Raw genomic sequence first — 19,536 nt, forward strand, 5'->3', positions numbered from 1 at the left:
AAATCTGGGGAAGAGAAGGATGTACGAAAGCACAGGATGGCTAGCCTCTAGCCCCCCATTGCACTTCCTGGCTGAAGGGCCTTGGAACAGGGATCAGCACCGCTGGTTTTAACTTTAAGGGTCTAGTGTCGTACCCATTACCTTTTGCTTTTACATTTGCCAAGTAGCTTATTAGTTCTGGTACTGTTCAAAAACAGCAAACATCACTTGATGCCTTCTCGAGTTTTTTTCTGTATGACGCTTCGGTGTTCCTTATCTATTTCCACTTATTTTGTTGTTTTCCTTTCGACTGGAACATGTTAAGCCTGCTTCTTTGAATTTTTCTCTTTCTTCTTTCATTTCCAAGTTTTTCGTCCAAGTTTAGTTTATTGTTGTGTTTAGTGGGTTTAACTATCTGTTGTCTTTTTTTATATATCCTTTTTAGTTGTATTATCATATTTTAATGTTTTAACTATCGCCTATCCTTTACTGCACCCCTTCAGTAACTGCTCACTCAAGCTTGAGACAGACATTTCCATTTATTTTTGTAATTTCTACGTTTTCCCACCAACATATAAATAGCGACAGTAAAAACGATAAAAATTAATAAGCAATTGAATAAAACTTTTAAGCAAGGTCAAAAACTTATTTAAAGTTATTTAACCGAATAGACTAAATGGAAAGAAAAAGCTTTAGAAATTCCTAAATCGACTAAAGATGAAAACATTGACACTCATATTCAATATTGACAAATTTATATATAAAACAGATATTACAAGCGAGGCAACATAATTTACAACCTGCAAAAAACGACAGAATCATACTCTTGTAAAAACACTTATAAATTGTTTTTATTTATTACTATTCCAAGATATAATGCAACAAAAGTAAAATATAACTGGATTTGTCACTTGCGACCTTTTCTTATTGCAAAAAAATTCCCTCTTTTATTTTTATTCAAATTCTTTATTTAAATTTACTCCTTTCTTCTTTTAATGGTAATTTCATAGCTGAGACAAGCTCACACTGTTAAAAAAAGGCTAATGTAATTACTTTTCCATATTATTGTTCAAAGATGTAATATAATTAAAGTAAAAAGAAAAACTGATTGCGACCTTTACATATAGCAAAACGCAGTGTTTCATTCCTTTAAAATTTCTTTTATTTCTTAAGGCGCTTTCACATTGCTAAGTCACGCTTTTAATGGTGCTCAGCACCTGAGAAAAGCTCAAACTGTTAAGAAAAAAGCCATTATCATTACATTTTCTTTATCACTTTAAAAAAGAAATGCAATAAAACCGTCAATAAAAATACCCTTCTTCATCTCACTTTCTCAATTCCAAGTCTTTCCCCGTACCTAAGGGTTCCTAGTTAGCCTTTCACACCAAAAGATTATGTTACGGCCGTTCTTTCGGCTGCACATTCTTAAGGCCAATTATGCTATGGCCATTATTGTTTTACGTAAAGGAAGGAACTTGATGATAAACTCGGTTCCACTTTTTCGTAATGTCTTTACAGAGTTGCCCTTATATAGAAAATATAGTTGCCCCTTTATGCCCCTGTGCCATAAAAAAATGGATTGTCTTTAAAAGTCTCAATAGAATTGCTTGATCATAAAAAAAAACGAATAGATAAAACGTGACAGAATGACGAAAAGTTCCAAAATCGATTCAAAAATATCTGGAATAATGAAAGTGAAAAAAAAGCTAAAATTAAGATTTCATTTCTGCAGTTTAATTCGACAAAAAATCAGAGCTAACATCTCTGTTAGCTCTAAAAATCCGAATCTAATTTTTTTTTTTAGATTCGACTTGTAGTTAAGTTGCTACCACTTATTTTCTTAATTTAAGTAGAAACATTCCAATGGGGCAGTTAGGACAATTTTATATTTTTAAATTAATATTTAAACCTTGTATTTTTAAACTACCAAAGAGATGAAATAAAATTGTTTTCGCTCCTCGGACCAATCTTTGGTCTGTTAGTGGCTGAACATCGCAATTTTGAAAGATTTTTCACTTGGTTGGTTAGAAAATTTTCCGGCAAAACCATGGTTCGCCAGCATTGCCAATTTCAAACCGAGGAAACCAACAGGCAAAAGTAATTAGTTAAATTTGACAATTCTTAATATCTGTAAAAACTTAAACATTAATGACCGGTGGATTCTTAAATACCTTCAAAAAAAGTTAAACCTTCGCTTCTGTTTCGTGCCATATGTGTTTAGGTGATTTTTTTGCGAATTTTTTACGGTTTCTTTTTTTAATATTTGCAACACACTAAGCCCAAAAGTGCATAACTGCGTATGTACGACCTTTTCACATCAATACCGAATTTCAAATTTCAACTATTTTAAAGGTATATACGGTTAAGTTTTTACTTAACTAATTGAATTTAATTTCACTGTCCTTGAAACTTCAAGCTCAGGATCATCCATTGCTTGCCTCTATTCAATTTTCGTATCCCATTTGGTTCGCAAGATCCTCATTTCAGTTTTAAACCGAGATTACTGGTTACGAGCTTTCTCTTATTTCATCTCAAATAAAAATGATCACATTAAAAAATGACTAAAGGTTAAAAAAAATCCTCACATAATGTTTAGGCAAACACGCATCAAATTCTCACTTAAACCAATGATGATTATAACAGATCAGAATTTGGTGATTAATAACTTCATCTATATTAAAGCACATATAAATACAGGCTTTGAACAGGTACGATTTAACCTAAGTAAACAAGAAATGAAAATCATAGCTTAGCAGTTCAACACTTCCATTCATTTATTTCCTTTAAAGTTAACTCAATCAGAAAATTCACAAGAAAAATAATACGTAGAACTTTGTATATGAGATATAGGGAGGGGGGCCCTTGATTGGGTTGTCTCTCCCGATTTTTTTTTTAAGTACATACCACTCTTCATACGCTTTCTTATAGTAAGTGATCTCTTTTGCGAACATTTTTTTTTTTTGGGGGGGGGCTTTTTGGAGAATTGATGCTTGCGTTTTCCGAAACAGCTTTTTTGTGCAATAGGTAAAAAAAGTATATCAGTTAAGAAAAAGTTAAAATCAGATAAAAAGGTAATAAAAAAATTGCAAAAAAGTTTATGTTCTTAAATTTTTTTTACGTGAAATATCTAGTACATAAGAAAAACTGGTTTGGATTTCAACGATTTGGATTTCATTTATCTGTCTTTAGAGTTTTGATATTATGCAAAACGTTCGACTAAAATTAGTTTAGTAGGTTAATATAATTAAATATAAAATTAATTTTTTAGTAATTAAAATTTTTTTTTTCCAAAGTGAATAGAGTAAGACCATATTTTACTCAATAATAGACATCTCACCGGGTTGGATTAGAGAAGTGGAGTATTACCAAAAGATGCCGCCTACTCCACATACCTACTAATTCATATGATTAACTGGAATTGTAGCCCCCCCCCAAAAAAAAACACACTTAAATATAATATTTAGGCTAATGCAAGGATACCTTGGCGTCAATTAAGACAATAAACTGGTCCATAAAGCACAAACCATAAAATTGTCCTGCGCACATAACAGTTCCGCATTTCCGACTTTACAGCGGTTCTGGTATATTGATTACAATAATATCGGTTAAGCTTTCTTGGAAATATTGCCAAGAAAGTTGAATTTCTATCCAAGTTTGATAAAGTAGACCAAGTCGAAAGAAGAAAAGGGTTAATTGGCTTTATGAGTAATTTTATTGACGCCATGGGAGCCCACATTACAGTATTTGAACTACATAAAAATTTCATTTCTTCTTTAAATTAACACATAAATTTATTTCCTGGGTGCAAATGTTTTCATTGGTACCTGTTCTAGCCGATTTTCTAACAAAGCTGGTGCATTAAGTCCATTATACGGAATCACATCTTTTCTTCCCCTATGAATGGGTTCACGATTCTTATAGAATGATCCGCGAGGACTCACTGCTATTGTATCGTTGAACCTAACCACCGGTGCTGGTGTTACTCTTTGGTGTGGAAATGTCTGAAAATGATTAACACCAACACTAAGGTCACCCTGAATGTGAACTCGGTGTTCACCGTGTTTTGGCACCGGAGGAGGAATATCGGCCCTCCCAGAGGAGGAATCCAATGGTTTTGTGTAAAAACTTTTCTGAGGTTGCACTGAATATGAACTATCCACAATATGATAACTGAACCCTTGTTTTTGTCCGTAAGGGTTCTCTTGACGTACATTACAGTTTGTTTGGGAATCGTACACCCCAGAAATTTGACGCACCCCGTAAGGGTTTTCGAAATTTTTGGCTAGTTTTTGGGTGTAAATTTGCTTCTCAGTGTTCCTTACACCGTAAATATTTTCACCAGATTGACGGGCAATTTGGTAGTTATCTTGATTCTGGACGTTATAAGCAGCACCACTACCATGAGGGGGAATTGGAGGAGGAGCGTTCGTAGCAGGATCTTCTGATTCTTCTATAATCTGTAAATACAATAATAAATTAAAAGTCATTGAACATTATCATCAATTTTCAAAGTATATCGAAGATTTTACCCAATCATTGAAATTTCTATACTCTTTTCTTTAGAACGCTTTATATATATATATATATATATATATATATATATATATATATATATATATATATATATATATATATATATATATATATATATACATATATATATATATATATATATATATATATATATATATATATATATACATATATATATATATATATATATATATATATATATATATATATATATATATATATATATATATATATATATATATATATATATATATATATATATATATATATATATATATATATATATATATATATACATATAAGTAATTATAAACTGAGGAATGTGCATAGGGGAAGGAAGTAGTAAGGACCCTTTTCTGCCCCCCCCCTTCTTCTCCAAAATCTCGAAAATTGTTATGACTAACACTCTATTTTCTTGCCTTTCCATACGAATTGCCAAGTTTTTGCTCTTTTAAGCCCCCCTCCCCCTCCTCCTCCTATTGTCAGCTAGATAAGAGGTATTTTCTGACAAATCAAGGGATTAAATTTAGCGTATACAATATCTTATATGCTAGAATTATGTAGACTACATTATCTGATACCTTTATATTTGGTTATATTTGAAATTATGGTGGGTGCATCCAGAAAGCGCGAATATGATATTCGATAAGAGCATGAAATAAGGAATCTAATGGCACCAATTAATTTTATTAAGATTATCAACACTATAATATAACTATGCAGCAGGCACAATAATAATAGCAATAATTTATTTATGACCCACAATACACAAAAATATATGACGCTCATGGGGTAATTGAAGAAAATAAACTAAGCATTAACATGAGACCATCCATAAAAAATAACCATAGGCTAACAAAACAAGCAAATTATCAAATTATAATGTGGCAAATATCGGTGGAATGCCAACCCAGTCCACCCCAGGTACGTCTGTCATACTACCCACGATTAGCAAGTGATTTAGGATAGCCAGTTTGAAGGTTCTTTTTAACGTATCAACTTTATCGAGTCAAACCATGTCTCTTAAACTGGTGGAATAGAAAAAATGAAAACCATAACACTACAATACATTAAAACTGAAATTATGGTACCTGAATCGCAATTAACTGAATTTTGTTTTCAAAATACATCAGAATTATTTTAATTCAGCTACTAATTTCGACATTAGTGAAGTTGAACGTAGCTGAACGTATCTTTTATTAATGGTTCCATTGGAACTCAAGCTCAATTTTGCTTAATCCCATTGAGTTCAACCCGCAGGCAACTCAGCCCTTTGCAACTGAACCCTATTTTGTTTGAAGTTGTGCCACTCTCCCAAGACAAATTCCCCCTAATTTAATTACGAACGCTCACCAGCCCTATACTTCAGCTCCCTCTAAATAGATTCCTGTTATCGACTCTGGTTTTTGTGAACTGTCTAACACAGTTTCAACATTTTTTAAAATATTTTCTCCAAGGAGCCTTTAAGACAAAAAAAAAATCTTCAGTGAAAGCAAACTAATAAATATAAAAAATAAGTTAAAAAAAAGTATGAATTATAACAAAATCGAAAACAAATACAACTTTTGTGCGATTAATTCGCATTTTTTCCACGTGGATTCTTATTTTTATTAAATAAAAAAACAAGTTTTTAACTGAAAGTAAGGAGTGACATTAAAACATAAAACGAAAAGAAACTATTCCTTATATGAAAGGGGCTGTTCCCTCCTTAACGCCCCACTCTTTACGCTAAAGTTTGACTCTTTCTCATAGCTCTACTTATTAACACAATAAAAAATTTAGCGTAAAGAGGGGGGCGTTGAGGAGGGGACAGCCTATTTCATAAACGGAATAAGTTCTGTTCGTTTTAAGTTTTAATGCTGCTCCTTAGTTTCAGTTAAAAAAAAACTTGTTTTTTTATTTAATTTCTAAACGTCTTTAAATTAATGCAGGTTTTGAAGATTACTAACCGTATATGAATAATTAAAAAGAAATTTGCATATTAGTTTTACTTTTTTCAAACTAATAATAACCTTATAATAACCTAAGTTTGACTTTTGTTCCAGTTACTTAAGAATGACTCCCGAATCACAAAGGCCGTTTAATTAGAATAATAACATCTTGAAAAAGTTAAAATAAACTTTAGCGTAAGAGCGGGCTATTGAGGAGAGGCAACCCCCCTCATATAAGTAATATTATCTGTTCATTTTAAGTTTTAATATTGCTCCTTACTTTCAGTTGAAAAAACTTGTTTTTTCTATTTAATTTCTGATCGTGTTTTAAAAAATGCTGGGAAATCCGGCATCCCCCTTCGTGGACAATTCCCTTCCCCCATGAAAAATTCCTCCATGCAAAGATTCACCCAAGCAACCTTCCCCCGACCCCCCACCAGAAATCTTCTCCCTCCAACTTCCCCCCACCAAGATAAAATCCCCCCTGAAAATGTCTGTGTGCTTCCCAATAACCAATACTATATATAAACAATGGGCAAAGTTCAGAACTTGCAGCCCTTCCCCTGGGGACTGTGGGGGATTAAATCATCCTAAAAGAAAAAAATTACTAGATTTTTTGACTATCCTTAACAAAATGGCTATCTCAAAATTTTTATCGGGTGACTTTGGGGAAAAGATGAGCATGGGAGGGGGCCTAGTTGCCCTCCAGTTTTTTTGGTCACTTAAAAGGGCACTAGAAATTTTAATCCTGTTTGAATGAGCCCTCTTGTGATATGCTAGGACCACTGGGTCCGTGGTCTTTCTTATGGCAAAAAATACAAAATTCCACATTTTTGCAAATAGGACCTTGAAACCTACAAACAGGTTCTCTGATGCGCTGAGTCTGATGTTGTGATTTTCATTAAGGTTCTATGGCTTTTAGGGACTATTTTCCCATTTTTCGAAAATAAGGCAAATATTCTCAGGCTCACAACTTTTGATGGGTAAGAGTAAACTGAATTTGAAATCAGGATTGGTATTAAAATTCCGTTTTTAAAGTTTCGGTTATTATTGAGCCAGGTCGACCCTTACTTATAGTTCGTTACCATGAACTGTTTATTTTTTTTTTTTATCAGATACTGATAAAAATTATTGATATGGGATCGAATTCCCTTCAGGAATTTTTCTTTTCTTATTCACTACTCTGCAATAAATCCCCTTTTATTTCACATTCTATGTCACATTTTGATACATTTTGATTTATTGCAGAGTAGTGAATAAGAAAAGAAAAATTCCTGAAGGCAATTCGATCCCATATCAATAATTTTTATCAGTATCTGATAAAAAAAAAAAAATCGAAATCTGTCTTACATTGCATATGCTGATGACATTATCCTTCTAAGCCGGTCCAAGTCTAGTCTTGTTTCTAATTTTAATATTTTAATTAATTGTTTAAAAGGTTTGGGCCTTTCTATCAGTTTTGAAAAATGTCAATTTTTTGTTGTAAATTGTTTAGAGGATAATGTCAGGGCGACTCTCGATTGCGGCAATGGTGTTATTTTTCAGTCGTCGCCAATAGTCACTTATTTGGGATTACCTTATGCTGCTTCGAAATGAGATTTCAAACCAGTCCTTGTTCAGCATGTTCAGATGAAACTACGCAAGGCATTTGGTCTTTTAATTCGTTTTCGGGGTCTTTACCGTCGGGACGTCCTTGGTCGTATGTATAGCGCTGTTGCTCTGCCTCACGTATTGTTCCCGTCCCTCCTCTTCCGAAATTTCAGACCTTCTGATCTTTCGCCCATTAAAGTTGCTTATTTTAAATTTTGTAAATTTTTACTTGGTTTCCCCCTTTCTTTTAGTAACACTGAGATTGTTTTAAAGCTTAATGTGAAGGATCCTGTAGTCTGTATAAAGAAAAAATATAAAACATTTGAAGATAGGGCGAAAATTAGCCTTTTAGGCCACAATTTATTTCCGTTTTTTTGTAACAGTTCTGGCTCTTCATGATTTATAGGCTAATCTATTTAGCAAGTGTTTTTTTTTTTTTTTTTTTTTTTTTTTTTTTTTTTTTTTTTTTTTTTTTTTTCTAAGTGTTCGGTCAATATTTGATACGTTTTGATTGTAAGTATTATCAGTTGTTTTTTCTTTATATTATATTGTAGCGTACTCCTCATTTTTTGAGGGAAATAAAGAAAATAAATAAATAAATAAATAAATACCACATTGTATAGAAAGACAACAGGATCTTGAGAATTAGTAAATTACTTTTTGAATATTTACTTTTATATTACTTTCTTATAATAGGAAACATCATTCAAATGCAGAAACAATCTGAAGTTGGATAAGGGGGTAAGCAGAGCCCAGGAGAATTTTACCTCCTAAGCGTCAGAACGCTTTTTCAAAGGGAAAGAAAGGAGAAAAAAAAATCCAAAAAGCGAATTTTGCAATTTTCGTGAATTTTCACATGTTTTTTCGACCTCCGCCCGACTATGGATGCTTATAATGACGATAGTGATAAGCAATGATAATTTTAACAATAGTACAAAAAACAGTATCATACTTGATGGGGAGGTACTGGAGGTGGAGGCAATTGTGTCGTCGGGCTTGTTTCATATAGGTGAGGAGGTGGAGGCGGGAGATCGTAGCTTTCAGTTATGGGAACTGTAGGCTGGGTATATGAATAACTGTGTTTCATTGCTGATTCATCTATAACGTCACTATGTCGGGACACATAGCCGGATGATCCGTTCGAAGTTGAACTTGGCGGACTGCCAGTAGAAGCACTGTCTTCGCAGCCACTATCGGTGATATCGCACTGAAAAGAAATAACAAGTTATAATAACATACGTGGTTTATGTTAATATTTAACACATTTTCAATTCGGAAATAAGATTATTTTATCATATCACATGCATGGAAAAAAAAATTATACTGTTAAAACGAAAGGGTGAATCACACTAGATAATAAAAATTTGTAGTAAAATTTTGCTTTAATTTGAAAATACTACCATCCATAACAAGAGAACAAAGAGAGAAGGAAAGAAAACGAGAGAATAGGAGAGAAAGAGAGAGAGGGAGAGAGAGAGAGAGAGAGAGAGAGAGAGAGAGAGAGAGAGAGAGAGAGAGAGAGAGAGAGAGAGAGAGAGAGAGAGAGAGAGAGAGAGAGAGAAAGAGAGAGAAAGAGAGAGAGAGAGAGAGAGAGAGAGGGGGGGGGAGAAAGAGAAGTTTCAATAAGGCAAAATTATGGATCCACATACTAAAGTAGATTAATGAGCAGTATTTAACATTACACCGTAACAGTATCATATGCATAGGTATTACAAAGGCATCCAAAGATTTTGAACACAGGAGGAGGAGGCAAACCCTATCCCCAAGCCACTAAACGAAAAAAAAAAACAGGATTAAATACAAGCATTGTTCACCTTGCCTGTTTTGCCCTGTTTACACTAGATCAGTACAATTTGTTCAAGGTGAGGGATAAACAAAAGTTAGCACCGAAGATATGGATTGATAGCTAGCTCTGTATTTGGTATGAAACAAAACCAGGTGTAATTTGTGTCAGTGAAGCATTTTTCTTGTGTTCAAGGTTACAAAAATCTTAGGAGATATAACCTAACCTAACCTATTTACAGAGAAATAAACTCACTACTATCCGTTGGTCACAAAACTTAAACTTTTTCGTAAAAAAACGATAACATTTTTTTTTCTGTCTCAACTTCGTTAGGGGTCGTTTACAACTGCAGATTTAGTCCGGGAAGGCTCATGGTATTTTCCAACTGCAGGTTTAGTCCGGGAAGGGTCATAATATTTTCCAACTGCAGATTTAGTTCGGGAAGGGTCATAATACTTTCCAACTGCAGATTTAGTCCGAGAATGGTCATGGTATTTTCCAACGGAAGATTTAGTCCGGGAAGGGTCATGGTACTTCTTGAGGGGGGAGGAGAGCTGAATAAAACAAATCCCATGGCTTTTGAACGGGGGTTAAGGGCCCAAATATCCTATTCGTGTGGACCTGCAGTTTCGCTCAAGTGCTAAAAAAGGCAACGATACTTAAATTCCAAAATATATACTCCCATTCAGCCGTTTTTTTCTACCCCTTTTCTTCTTTCATAATACTCTCCTTCTGAAAAAAATAAAGTCCAGAATAGCAATAAGAGAAGAAAATATAATACAAGTTATTAACTAAGGCTGGTTTCATATCTCTTTGCAAAAAGGGATGTGGATTAAGTTAGACCTAAAAAAAATTCTTACCAACTTAGATATAGGAGGAGCCATAGTTGACTGACTATGAACTTCAACATGACTTACAGGTGTGCTGGTAATAGGTCCTTCGTTTCGACTTTGGACAAGTGGTGTGTCACACTATAATAAAAAAAAATATATAGTATATAGTAGTATATAACGGTAAATATATAGTATATAGAAATGAAATATTTGTAGACTAAAAAATAATAAATACACATATAAATACTTGTTACAAATAAATTTCGAAGTTTCTAGTTGTCGAAGTATTTTTTTTCTGTTGTTTCTTTTTTTGTTTTTTCTATTTTTTCTGTTTTCTGTGTTTTGTTTTTTGTTTTTTTTTGTTTTTTTTTTGTTTTTTATGCTTTCATTTTTCTTTTCTTGTTTTTACTCCGTCTTCTCTTTGCTGGGCTAGTTCTTTTTATATGACCGGTTGTACATGAAATGATGATTATGGTATCATTTTTAGCAATTTACCCAATTTTTAGCCATCCTACCCAAAAACAGCATTCAAGGACAGCTTAGAAGACAAACCCAAAAATGGGGGAAGGGGGAAGTGGTTAATTTAAACCTTTTTTTTTAGCAATTTAGTATCCACCCTTCCAAATTTTACAAAATTTTCACTTTCAAGCAGTCCAGTAGGAGGGGCAGACTAGTTTGACCCCTGTCCTCCTCACAAGTTTCTATGAATCAGGCACGTACAAAGGGCAACTACTTTTTTCTCCATGATGTAACTACTACGAGTGACAATTTCGAAAATATTGCTAGAAATATAAGGCGTGGTCCTGAACGTCCTCTGAATTCAAGCTGTTTTAAGTTACATGTCCTTCAAAAATTTAAATTGCAATTTTGTCTCTTAGACGGATTTATTATTTATTTCTTTATTTGTTTTTACTTTTTTCAGGTCTCGTAGATGAAATCATTGGAACTTTCCCTTAAGTCTAAACCTTTGGAATTTACAAACGTTACCACTTAAGCACCACACTGCATCTCCTACTACAAAAGAGTGTTTTATTACAGTAACTGGCCAGCCTAAATTGCATTTTAAATCTGCAAGTAATCACAGTTGCACTCAAAAATAATCCTTGAGGCAATTTTTTTAAGGAAAGGGAGGCGGTGTTGGTGAATTGTACAGTATTCAATGCATTTCGGGTTCGCACCCCCTCCCCTCCCCAAGAAAAAAAAGATAGTGCTTACCCGTTCGTGTGCATAACTTAAAGTACGATCTAAAAGGATTATCAATAAATAAATGCCTAAAAAAGTGAATTGTACAGTATTCAATGCATTTCGGGTTCGCACCCCCTCCCCTCCCCAAGAAAAAAAGATAGTGCTTACCCGTTCGTGTGCGTAACTTAAAGTACGATCTAAAAGGATTATCAATAAATAAATGGCTAAAAAAGTGAATTGTACAGTATTCAATGCATTTCGGGTTCGCACCCCCTCCCCTCCCCAAGAAAAAAAAAGATAGTGCTTACCCGTTCGTGTGCGTAACTTAAAGTACGATCTAAAAGGATTATCATTAAATAAATGGCTAAAAAAGTGAATTGTACAGTATTCAATGCATTTCGGGTTCGCACCCCCTCCCCTCCCCAAGAAAAAAAGATAGTGCTTACCCGTTCGTGTGCGTAACTTAAAGTACGATCTAAAAGGATTATCATTAAATAAATGGCTAAAAAAGTGAATTGTACAGTATTCAATGCATTTCGGGTTCGCACCCCCTCCCCTCCCCAAGAAAAAAAAAGATAGTGCTTACCCGTTCGTGTGCGTAACTTAAAGTACGATCTAAAAGGATTATCATTGAATAAATGCCTAAAAAAGTGAATTGTACAGTATTCAATGCATTTCGGGTTCGCACCCCCTCCCCTCCCCAAGAAAAAAAGATAGTGCTTACCCGTTCGTGTGCATAACTTAAAGTACGATCTAAAAGGATTATCAATAAATAAATGGCTAAAAAAGTGAATTGTACAGTATTCAATGCATTTCCGGTTCGCACCCCCTCCCCTCCCCAAGAAAAAAAGATAGTGCTTACCCGTTCGTGTGCATAACTTAAAGTACGATCTAAAAGGATTATCAATAAATAAATGGCTAAAAAAGTGAATTGTACACTATTCAATGTATTTCGGGTTCGCACCCCCTCCCCTCCCCAAGAAAAAAAGATAATGCTTACCCGTTCGTGTGCGTAACTTAAAGTACGATCTAAAAGGATTATCATTAAATAAATGGCTAAAAAAGTATTTGAGCAGGAGGGAGGGGGAACCAAAAAGTTTAAGTCCACGGAATTTAAATTTGAGTGATGTACAAATTGAGGCGATTTCATGGACATAGAGTCGCAGTCACTCAGAAAAATTTAAGAGTTTGTGTAGAAGAGAACATTGTATTTGTTGATAGATTTCAATCAAATGAAAAACAAAGAAAGGTAAACAAAGAAGTGTTGGATTAAAATCAGTGACTCGTTGGATCCCGATGAAGGTTAAGCGTAATGGCTATTAAATCTTTATTCATTTATATTTATTTTTATATTCACTTCTTTCTGTTTTCTATTATTAATCTTTCTATAAAAAATTTTTCTAGAAATTCTTAGAAAAATATTAATTTTTCTGTACGAAAATACTACGAAAATACGAAAATATTTCCCATTGGTACCTTAAGAATATGACATGGTTTTGGTAGGGTTATTGATGATATTGATATTTGTGATATTGACACATGATATTTATGATGTATTTTTTTTTTGTAATTTTTTTTTGGTATAAAATGGGCATTGATTTGGACATCCGTCTATAAATTCGTTTATATTTATTTTGATATTCAATACTTTTTGTTTTCATTTATTAATTTTTCTAGAATTTTTTTTCTATAAATTCTTAGAAAAATATTAATTTTTCTGTGAAAACTACGAAAATATTTCCCATTGTTACCTTTAGAATATGAGATGATTTTGGTAGGGGTATTAATGATTTGTATCTGTGATACTGATACATGATATTTATGATGTAGTTTAATAAAAAAAAAAATTGTACAAGATGTGTTTTTATTTGGGCATCCGTCGATAAACCCTTTTGTATAATTTAGTGATTCAGTTATTGTATTTTTCATATTCACTCGGGAGCGATAAGACTCAATAGTAACCGAAATTCTAAAAAATGGAATTTTGATACCGATAAATATAACAAGAGAATTGGCTTATTATGCTGGTTCCAAATATATAAGATTAATTAAGTTAAGTGTTACTCATAAAAGGCTACGAGCCTAAGAAAGTTTTCCTGATCTACGAAAAAAGAGGGAAACACCCCCTAAAAGTCGAAATATATTAATAAAAATTACACCATGAGATTCAGCGCATCAGAGAGGCCTACTGTAGCGGTTTGAGGGTCTAATCTGCAAAGATGTGGATATTTGGGTATATTTGTCAGAAGAAAGATCATGGATGCGTGTTTGTTTTTTTATTTTTTTTTATATCAGGGATGATCGTATCAAACTAATGGTCCTAGAACAAGAGGGCTCATTTAAACGGAAATTGAAAGTTCTAGTACCCTTTTTAAGTGACCAAAAACATTGGAGAGCAGCTTGCCTCCGTATCAAACTCTTTTCCCCCCAAAATCGTCCGATCAAAATTTTGAGATAGCCATTTTGTTCAGCGTTGATAAGTCCCATAACTATGACTTGGAGATAACATGACCCCGCTTCTAGCCCCTGGGCAAAAGTTAAAAAATTTACCCATTGTTTACGCATAGCATTTGTTATTCAGAAGTATACAGATATTTTTAAGGGGGGAATTTTGTGCTTGGGCTTTCTTTCCATTGGGATGGTTTTCCTTGTGAAGGGGAAATTTCCGGGGATTAACTTTCGAGGCGAAATTTTATACTGGGAGATTTGACAGAATCTTTATACGAAATTATTTTTATTTGTCTTACTTTCGCTTTGACAACTCAATTTTGCATGTGGAGATGTTCCAGAGGAATTGTCCGCAGGAAATTTTCAGCGCGTTTGGATTTCTGGGAAATAAGCATGTTTGGTTTTCCGAAAATAATTTCTAAGGAAGGGATTTCTAGAGTGATCGGAAAAACGATTAGAACTTAGTCTTTTTAAATGAAAGCATACTAACGAGAATTTTTAAGGCTAAATCTTCTGCAAGAAATTTTACAGAGGGGGGGGGGCTTTTCAGCGAGGATGGAATTATCAAAAAGAAATTACAGGGAGGGGGGATTTTCAGCGAGGATGGAATTATCCAGAAAAAATGTTTCTATGGAGGAGGTTCTCGTGAGCAAAAGGAAATTTTTCATGGCGGGTGAGCCAGATTTACCGGCATTGTTTGAAAAACGATCAGAAATCAAATAAAAAAAAACAAGTTTTCAACTGAAATTAAGGAGCAGCACTAAAACTCAAAACAAACAGATTATTCCATGTCTGAAGGGGTTGCCCCTTCATCAATAGCTCGCTCTTTACGCTAAAGTGTGATAATATTAAGGAAGGGGGCAACCCCTTGACAAATACCACAAAAGAAGTATGCTAGCATTCGGGGAGCGTGAGAATCCCACAAATTCTCATTTTTTTTTTAATATCTTATCTTAATTATAGGTTTTCTTCGTCCTGAACTGAACTCGGTGTCGAGACATACAATCTTTTGTATTGCAGCAGCCTAGATAAGAATAGAAGCGTCTTTCAGCATATTATCTTTAAAACTGATTATAGAAGAATTATTTCTGCCGTTTTTTTCTGCTTGAATATTCCTGTTTTAATTCATTTGGAGTAGTCAAATGTTCAACATTAATTTTGACATTTATTTCCACTGGAAGCAGCTTCGACTAATGAACCAAAATCAATTGCAAATTTGTTCAAACGTCGCACTCACCATGGACTATCCTACCACCAACAGCACCATCCCATTCGCAGGAACGTAAAAGCATTTACGCACTGTAATTATATAATTTTAAAACAAACTTGTTCAATGACTCGTTTTTTATTTAGTTTTAAGATAAAGCTGCATTGTTATTATTGTGAAGGTATGTACAAAAAAGTAAAAGTAAAGATAGATGAGAAACAAAGTATTTGCAATTTATGATTTTCAAACATGGGCTATTTTTGTTAATTCAGATTTACGAGATTTTCAGGACAACCACGTCTCAACTAACATTTTTCTCCTTATTAACAAAAAGAAAAAAAAAATATCGATAGATTTCTTATCACGTTAGAAAAAGAGTCTTGTTTAAGTTGGAAGAAAGATTACAGCATTAGAAAGCATCAGGGAAAATAGGGAAAGTAGGTTAAAACAATGTAGAATAAAAGAATGACATAAAGAAAGATAAAGATTATAATAATTTCCAATGTTAGAAGAAAAAGGTTTTTAATTAGAAGAAGGATTGGAGCAAAAGAAAGTATCAGGAAAGAATAGGTTAGACGAAAAATTAGATTTAAACGATATAGAAAAAGAAGAATGATTGAAAGAACGATAAAGATTAGAATAATTTCCAATATTGGAAGAAATAGAGTGGTTTAAATTAATAGAAGGATTGGAGTATTAGAAAGCATTAGGAAAGAATAGATTATATAAAAAAATAGAGCAATGAATAGAATAGAAGAATATGTAGGAATAATAGAATGATTGAAAGATAAGGAAGGATAAAGACTAGAATGATTTCCAATAATGGAAGAAAAGTGTTGAATCACCTTCATTTCAGGCTCTTCTGGCAGCGTGACGAGAGGCAACTTCCTCAATAAAGCGTATTCACCGTCTTCAGCTACCACATCTCGGTGCCACTCCTCATTGGGTGATAAAAGAGCCCTGAAAGTAATCTCATATTTATCTATTTCCCTCAAAATTTAGGAGCATAAGAAATACATAAACAAAATTACAAAGGTATTTCAACAAATAAAACAAAGCAACGGTCTAAAATAGGCTTAAAAACAGAATAGAATAAATTAATCCAAATAAAACAAAAATAATTAGTATAATGAAAAAAGAAATCACCAATGCAACAGCACAAACACGTAAAAAAAAAAAAAAAAAAAAAAGACAGAAGGTAAAGGTTGTCTATCTTAATCTTAGCTAATTCCACTGGCTCTAAAACTTAAATCTCGAAACTAGCTCAGTATTACTATAACAATTTGGACAACCAAGTACATATTTATAATTTTTGCAATACCACTACTACTACTACTAACAACCCATCGCAGAACCAAGACACCTGAGGCGAACCCAGCTACGTACTCTACTCCTCCCTCCCAATCTATGCAAAGCCTCTCTATTTACACCTTTCCAAGAAGTTCCCATTTGCCTTAAAACATTTCTTTACGACACTCTTCCCTCCTATTTGGGACAAACTGCTCTTCGTTTGGCCTAAGACGGTTCTTTGAGAATGACAACCGTCAGGAGAATCAAACGCTTACTTATAATCTATGAGACTAAGGACTGAAGGGGTTTGATGACTCAGGCTCTTCTAATTTATTAAATAATAAAAAAGTTCTGTCGACTAAAAGTAAGGAGCAACATCAAAGCTTAAAACAAACAGAAATTATTACAAGTAGGAAGGAGATCGCCCCCTCCTCAACACCTCGCTTTTTACGCTAAACTTTTCGAGTACTTTTAAAAAAGCTTCTTATTGTTCTAACTAAACGACCCTTGTGTTTCAGGAGTCGTTCTTAAAGAATTGGGACACAATTCAAACTTTAGCGTAAAGAGCGAGGTGTTCAGGAGCGGAAAATCCCCTTCATATACGTAATAATTTCTGTTAGTTTTAAGTTTTAATGTTGGTCCCTACTTTCAGTTGAAAAAACTTTTTTTTTTATTTAATTTTCGATCGTTTTTTAAATAATGCCACGAAATCCGGCCTCACCTCCACGGAAAAATTCCCCTCCTTACGGGAATATCCTCTAGACAATTCAATCCCGACAAAAATTTACCCCTGACCATTGCCCTTAACAACTCCATGCGTAAAATTGAGACGGAAAACAGAAAGCGAGACATATAAAATAATTTGGTTTAGAAATTCTGGCAAATTCTCCCAGTGCATAATTTTCCCTGATAAGTTCACCCCCTGGAAAGTTCTCTCTCCGTAACGAATTCCCCCAAAGAAGAAATCCCATCAGAAAATCACCCCCCCCCCCATACGAAAATGCATACATACTTCTAATAGCAAATACTATGCGTAAATAGGGAATTTTATAACTTAAAGACCTCCCCTGGGGCTGTGGGGGGGGGTTCATGTTATATCCAAAGGCATAGTTATTGGGCCTTTCAATTATGATAAATAAAATGGCTATCCCAAAATTTTGATCGGACGATTTTAGGAAAAACGGACGGGGGGGGGCTAGTTACCCTCCAATCCTTTTGGTCCCTTAAAAAGGGCACTAGAAGTTTTCATGATACGATTTTCATTAAGATTTTATAACTTGTAGGGGGCATTTCCCCTTTGTTTCGAAAACAGGCAAATCAGGCACGTAACCTTTAATGAGTTAGGCAAAACTTAATGAAACTTATATATTTGAAATCAGCAAAATAAGCCAATTCTTTTGATATATCTATTAGTATCAAAATTCAAGTTTTTAGAGCTTTGGTTAATAATGAGCCGGGCCGCTCCTTACTTACAGTTCGTTACCACGAACTATTTGATTACATGTACATGCATTGGAGGGGGGAGGTAGTTAAACTAGAAACTATTATAAAAGCCAATAGGTAGAAATTTTTTAATGTAAATAACTTCAATTTTGTTAAAATACTATTTAGTTTAAGGTAATTGGATTGTCACTGAATTTCTTTTATTTATTTCAAATAGGCTTTGAGGTGTTTAGAGTCGAAAACAGGGCCTGATTTGGGCCCAGTCCCCTGACACTTCAAACTTCCATGGGTTTTCTTGGCCCTTCCTAATCAAATTATCTTGCTTTTTTCTTACAATTGCCCCTATCCCTTTCCAAGAAAAGAAATTAATTTATGACTTCCAATTTAGTTTTTTTTAGTTTTTTAATTTAGTTTTTTTAGTTTTAAGTTTGTTTATTTTTTATAATATTATGCAAACATACTCTCTCATTAGCAGTCATCAGTGAAAAAAAAACCACCGAGTAGGCTATGTACACTTCCATTTGGCTCCATAGGCATTTGGCACCATCTCCACGTAGGCGGAGATGGTGCCTCCGCATCTTCGCGTTTATTTTACATCTCCGCGTAAAATAAACGATTAATAATTTTACCGTTCACTTATTGTAGTGACAATAGACGGCTGCATTGCTAAATTCGACTACAACGACATTGTTTTGCCGAGCGTTTTTTTTTTTTTTTTTTTTTTTTTTTTACCATTCAACGTCTACGTCACAACACTATCCTATACACCTCTAAGAAATGATCGGTAAAACCCACGCTCGGTAAAACACGCCCAGTGTGTCTTGGGTCTATTGGTTTTTTATTTTTCTTTTCAATATATTAGAATTTGACACGCTTGTTTTGTCTTTTGTTATTATAAATTTCAAAAGGATGTTCGCTTAAGTTCCTGGATTCTATTTATTCATCAATTACCTTGTTTCTGATTCGACAACGCTGTCGTCAAATGTCACTTTATGTTTTTTATTCTTCGACAACGAGGGAACTTCCGAAACGGGTGACTCTTTCGGAGATCGAGTAGATCGAGGCCAATAGACTTGTTCTTGAGAAGGAGAAACCTAAAAGAAACAAAGCAAATATTTATCTAAGAATTAATATTTACATATCCATATATGCGTTTGTACAGACATTAAGAGTGGATTCTTCCACTTTTTCTTTTTTCTTTTTTTTAACGTTTTTCTTTTTTTTTTTAAATACCAGGGAGAGTGGAAACGAATCCCGATTGCTTGAATTGATTAAGGGGAAACTTACAAAACCATATCTTCGAAAATTAGGCAA

The 19,536-nt window shown here is 33.8% G+C and overlaps 1 protein-coding gene across 1 annotated transcript in view; it reads right to left on the minus strand.

Moving 5' to 3' along the window:
• Window positions 1-717: 717 nt before the first annotated feature.
• The window catches only part of LOC136041649 (protein tincar-like), a 139,127-nt gene continuing 120,308 nt past the window's right edge, over window positions 718-19,536 (minus strand). Inside the window, exons 9-13 of the mRNA XM_065726353.1 lie at window positions 19,174-19,316; window positions 16,335-16,449; window positions 10,677-10,787; window positions 8,986-9,240; window positions 718-4,436 (exon numbers count right to left, since the gene is read on the minus strand). Of these exons, the coding sequence (XP_065582425.1) occupies window positions 3,771-4,436; window positions 8,986-9,240; window positions 10,677-10,787; window positions 16,335-16,449; window positions 19,174-19,316 (1,290 nt within the window). The 3' untranslated portion in view covers window positions 718-3,770. The remainder of the gene's footprint in view (window positions 4,437-8,985; window positions 9,241-10,676; window positions 10,788-16,334; window positions 16,450-19,173; window positions 19,317-19,536) is intronic.

Source organism: Artemia franciscana, unplaced genomic scaffold, assembly GCF_032884065.1.
Source record: "Artemia franciscana unplaced genomic scaffold, ASM3288406v1 PGA_scaffold_32, whole genome shotgun sequence".
Classification (NCBI taxonomy): Eukaryota; Metazoa; Arthropoda; class Branchiopoda; order Anostraca; family Artemiidae; genus Artemia; species Artemia franciscana.